At 47.5% G+C, this 5,367-nt stretch overlaps 1 protein-coding gene across 1 annotated transcript; it reads right to left on the bottom strand.

Moving 5' to 3' along the window:
• Window positions 1-1,496: 1,496 nt before the first annotated feature.
• Window positions 1,497-4,221, bottom strand: tmem213 (transmembrane protein 213). Its single transcript, XM_002940323.4, has 3 exons — window positions 4,115-4,221; window positions 2,989-3,036; window positions 1,497-1,804 (listed from the first exon to the last, which is right to left on the bottom strand). Exons 1-3 carry the CDS (start codon window positions 4,173-4,175, stop codon window positions 1,635-1,637), a joined length of 279 nt encoding a protein of 92 aa, XP_002940369.2. The 5' UTR covers window positions 4,176-4,221; the 3' UTR covers window positions 1,497-1,634.
• Window positions 4,222-5,367: the final 1,146 nt, after the last annotated feature.

Here is a 5,367-nt window from a genome sequence, read left to right as displayed (position 1 = left end):
TGTCTGTGTGCAGCTTTGTTGGCCCCACCGGCCTGTATTTCCGTGTAGCAGACCTGTTTGTATATAAACAACTTTAAATATGTTATTGGGACGGGTTGGGGGGGTGGGAGGGCAAACTGGCAGGTCCAGTTCAAGGGGTGGGGGGCCCGGGATTTGCTGTGATCTGAGTTTTGCAGAGCGTGATTTTATTTTTAATGTATAGATGTTTTTTAATGTGCACGTTCGGTTGGGGGGGGGTGGCAGTAGGGGGGTCTCGGCCGGGTATCAGTGATACTAGCACTCGGGGTCTGGCGCATGTGATAAATGATTCAAAGTAATAAAAATGTCTGAGATCAAATGGAAATAACTTTGTATTGTGTGTATTTCTTTATTGGATCCATTTAAAGGGGAACTTAAACAGATTGAAACAAAATAAAAGATTGCAAGAAAATAAAAAGATTATAGTAAAAAATCATTTATTTTCAAAATAGTGTCTACATCACATGATAGGTTATGGGGGTAACCGGAAGCACAAATAGGGTACAAGGACTTGCCCTGGGTACCCCTGGAACTATAGCGGGGTGACTGTTACCCCAATGTTTCTATATATCTGTAACCTTGTTATGGGCTAAGGGGGCCCAGCCTGAAGGCCAGTTAGGGGGGGATTTGGGGTGAGTGCTTATTTGTGCCCTGGGTACCCCTGGAACTATAGCGGGGTGACTGTTACCCCAATGTTTCTATATATCTGTAACCTTGTTATGGGCTAAGGGGGCCCAGCCTGAAGGCCAGTTAGGGGGGATTTGGGGTGAGTGCTTATTTGTGCCCTGGGTACCCCTGGAACTATAGCAGGGTGACTGTTACCCCAATGTTTCTATATATCTGTAACCTTGTTATGGGCTAAGGGGGCCCAGCCTGAAGGCCAGTTAGGGGGGATTTGGGGTGAGTGCTTATTTGTGCCCTGGGTACCCCTGGAACTATAGCGGGGTGACTGTTACCCCAATGTTTCTATATATCTGTAATCTTGTTATGGGCTAAGGGGGCCCAGCCTGTAGGCCCGTTAGGGGGGGATTTGGGGTGAGTGCTTATTTGTGCCCTGGGTACCCCTGGAACTATAGCGGGGTGACTGTTACCCCAATGTTTCTATATATCTGTAACCTTGTTATAGGCTAAGGGGGCCCAGCCTGAAGGCCAGTTAGGGGGGGATTTGGGGTGAGTGCTTATTTGTGCCCTGGGTACCCCTGGAACTATAGGGGGGTGACTGTTACCCCAATGTTTCTATATATCTGTAACCTTGTTATGGGCTAAGGGGGCCCAGCCTGAAGGCCAGTTAGGGGGGGATTTGGGGTGAGTGCTTATTTGTGCCCTGGGTACCCCTGGAACTATAGCAGGGTGACAGTTACCCCAATGTTTCTATATATCTGTAACCTTGTTATGGGCTAAGGGGGCCCAGCCTGAAGGCCAGTTAGGGGGGGATTTGGGGTGACCATCTCTGCCCTGGGTTAGTGAAAGTCTTGTTGCTGTGGAATTTCGATTTCTTCAGTTTTCCATCCTGCCCAGTACTGACCATGGAGAACATAATCTAACAGTTTGGGGGGAGGAGTCTATTTACACCGCTCAGGAGACTGGGTCCTTGCGTCACAGGATCGGATCACGCGTTACGCCGGCTGATACTTTGGCTCATTTGAGCGAAGACTCATAATTTTGCCGACGCAGTAGAGAATGAGCGTAAGGAACCACAAGCTCCACCCCACGGCGGCAGCGATCCAGCCATAACTGTCGACTCCGGGGATGCAGCACATACTCGCCACGCTGCAGATATCCTGATCTGGGGGGTAAAGGAAGGGAAAGCATGAAGGACAGAAGCTCCTCCCCTATTGGGCATACAAACGTGTGATTGGTTTAGCTTATGTGCATGCTTAATAAGATATAGTCAATGATGAAAGGGAAAATAAACCCACACTGTGCATAAGAGCACCCTCTCTTTTCCACCATTTCCTGACTGGGTGTGGCCCGATAGAGAAATGTGATTGGTCTAGAGATATAACTCCTTATTACACCAAATAAGCCCTATAAAGACATAACTTGCTACTTATTAAGGCTTTGCTTACAGTACACAGACCCCCCTACGATATTATTATTATTAACATTTATTTATAAAGCGCCAACATATCCCGCAGCGCTGTACAATAAGTGGGTTACATACATTGGGCATACAGAGTAACATATAAAGCAATCAATAACCGATACAGGAGGGGAAGGGAGCCCTGCCCAAAAGAGCTTACACTCTACAAGGAGTAACATATAAAGCAATCAGTAACCGATACAGGAGGGGAAGGGAGCCCTGCCCAAAAGAGCTTACACTCTACAAGGAGTAACATATAAAGCAATCAGTAACCGATACAGGAGGGGAAGAGAGCCCTGCCCAAAAGAGCTTACACTCTACAAGGAGTAACATATAAAGCAACCAATAACCGATACAGGAGGGAAGGGAGCCCTGCCCAAAAGAGCTTACACTCTACAAGGAGTAACATATAAAGCAATCAGTAACCGATACAGGAGGGGAAGAGAGCCCTGCCCAAAAGAGCTTACACTCTACAAGGAGTAACATATAAAGCAATCAGTAACCGATACAGGAGGGGAAGAGAGACCTGCCCAAAAGAGCTTACACTCTACAAGGAGTAACATATAAAGCAATCAGTAACCGATACAGGAGGGGAAGGGAGCCCTGCCCAAAAGAGCTTACACTCTACAAGGAGTAACATATAAAGCAATCAGTAACCGATACAGGAGGGGAAGAGAGCCCTGCCCAAAAGAGCTTACACTCTACAAGGAGTAACATATAAAGCAATCAATAACCGATACAGGAGGGGAAGGGAGCCCTGCCCAAAAGAGCTTACACTCTACAAGGAGTAACATATAAAGCAATCAATAACCGATACAAGAGGGGAAGAGAGCCCTGCCCAAAAGAGCTTACACTCTACAAGTATAAAACAGTAAGTAGCTCCTTACCAGGACATTGCAGGAGGCTGTTTATAGACCCCGGGGTTGTCCCAGATCCTGTAGAAGAAGAAAAAAGTGAGTGTGAGTGTGAGTGGGCTTTGGACTGCCCATATTTCCTTTCCACCTTCCTGATAGGGACTTTTGGTTTGGAAAGGGCAATTAAAGGTTGATGTGATAATGTTTTCTATTTTGGAAAGCTAGGGGGCGCAGTCGAGGTGAGCTGTTTCTCTGTCTGTCTGTCCCTTTCCCTTCTCTGCACTGCTGGTTCTGACTCCTGATACAACTCCCCAATATCCATTCATTCCTCATTCTCACTGGGTTTATAGTTATGTGTAACTGTCACTGTGTCTGTCCCTTTCCCTTCCCTGCACTGCTGGTTCTGACTCCTGATACAACTCCCCAATATCCATTCATTCCTCATTCTCACTGGGTTTATAGTTATGTGTAACTGTCACTGTGTCTGTCCCTTTCCCTTCCCTGCACTGCTGGTTCTGACTCCTGATACAACTCCCCAATATCCATTCATTCCTCATTCTCACTGGGTTTATAGTTATGTGTAACTGTCACTGTGTCTGTCCCTTTCCCTTCTCTGCACTGCTGGTTCTGACTCCTGATACAACTCCCCAATATCCATTCATTCCTCATTCTCACTGGGTTTATAGTTATGTGTAACTGTCACTGTGTCTGTCCCTTTCCCTTCCCTGCACTGCTGGTTCTGACTCCTGATACAACTCCCCAATACCCATTCATCCCTCATTCTCACTGGGTTTATAGTTATGTGTAACTGTCACTGTGTCTGTCCCTTTCCCTTCCCTGCACTGCTGGTTCTGACTCCTGATACAACTCCCCAATACCCATTCATCCCTCATTCTCACTGGGTTTATAGTTATGTGTAACTGTCACTGTGTCTGTCCCTTTCCCTTCCCTGCACTGCTGGTTCTGACTCCTGATACAGCTCCCCAATACCCATTCATTCCTCATTCTCACTGGGTTTATAGTTATGTGTAACTGTCACTGTGTCTGTCCCTTTCCCTTCTCTGCACTGCTGGTTCTGACTCCTGATACAACTCCCCAATATCCATTCATTCCTCATTCTCACTGGGTTTATAGTTATGTGTAACTGAAATTCACTTACCTGATACCACCCCGCAGGCACCCAGGAGCCCCAGCAACACAAGTGCAGTTATAGACGACATGTTCGGTCGGTTCCCGGTATCTGCAATGAGATATCACTTTCGCTGGGGCACCAACCTGCTTAATCAAGATCAGGGGAGTGGGAGGAGTCACCTGATGGGGGTGGAGACTAAGCTCCTTCCACTACATTCACCTTGTTCACTTTTATTTGTGGTAAACAAAGATTTTACATTGTTGCTCATTGATTTAGATCAAGGGGGTCAGAGCTGGCCATACCAACCAAGGGGGGGTTTCAGACATTATAGTGGGGGGTATGGGCAGTGGGCAGTGGGCAGGACCAAGGCCAAGTAGCATTGCCCCATGTTGTCTGTTTATATTTTATATTTTCTGCACTGCTTTTTACGACTCCTAAAACAATAAAACGGGAGTCATCCGATTATTAACCCACTTGAAAGTGAAATTAGACTAGAAAAAAGAACAGACTCCCCCCTGTGACTCTGCAATGAGTGGGGAACAACTAGTTACTGTATTAGCTGTCAGAGGAGGATGCTGGGAATTGTAGTTCAACAGCTGCTGGAGAGTTACAGGTCGCAGACCCCTCCCACTATTAGTGCAGCAATGATAAAGGCGGAGCTTGTTTTGTTACCTGTAAACAAAACCTGGAACCAAACTGTACGACACTCAGAACCCCCCCCCCTGTCAGAGCTGAGTGGGACAAACCGGTTTCCTGTTTGATGTAATAACAATGTGGGGATGAAGCTGCACTGTACCAAGGTGACCTGCTGCGGGGGGGGGGGGGGGGGGTGAAATTGGGCATCATTCCCCTTATCCAGACCCCACTATTCCATACAGGGCCCCTCACAACAAAATGTTCTGGGCACGGTTTGACCCAGACAGCCAGAAACCTATCTAAAACCGGGCTGTCAGCGTCAAAACCAGACAGATGGCAACCATATCACTGGGTCAGCACTGAGCAGGACTGGAGCCCCCCAGAAGGGCTGGGCCCCCTTAGCCCATAACAAGGTTACAGATATATAGAAACATTGGGGTAACAGTCACCCTGCTATAGTTCCAGGGGTACCCAGGGCACAAATAAGCACTCACCCCAAATCCCCCCCTAACTGGCCTTCAGGCTGGGCCCCCTTAGCCCATAACAAGGTTACAGATATATAGAAACATTGGGGTAACAGTCACCCCGCTATAGTTCCAGGGGTACCCAGGGCACAAATAAGCACTCACCCCAAATCCCCCCCT

The sequence above is a fragment of the Xenopus tropicalis genome, chromosome 3 (assembly GCF_000004195.4).
Source record: "Xenopus tropicalis strain Nigerian chromosome 3, UCB_Xtro_10.0, whole genome shotgun sequence".
Lineage (NCBI taxonomy): Eukaryota > Metazoa > Chordata > Amphibia > Anura > Pipidae > Xenopus > Xenopus tropicalis.
Note: the sequence above shows the minus strand (reverse complement) of the source record. Positions and strands in the feature narration are given on the sequence as shown.

What these genes read in the sequence shown, in the direction of transcription:
- tmem213 (XM_002940323.4), bottom strand. Translation starts at nt 4,175, where the DNA reads ATGTCGTCTATAACTGCACTTGTGTTGCTGGGGCTCCTGGGTGCCTGC. An exon ending in TGCCTGCGGGGTGGTATCAG is followed by an intron (nt 3,037 to 4,114) that starts GTAAGTGAATTT and finishes CTTCTTCTACAG; the next exon opens with GATCTGGGACAACCCCGGGG. An exon ending in CAGCCTCCTGCAATGTCCTG is followed by an intron (nt 1,805 to 2,988) that starts GTAAGGAGCTAC and finishes TTTACCCCCCAG; the next exon opens with ATCAGGATATCTGCAGCGTG.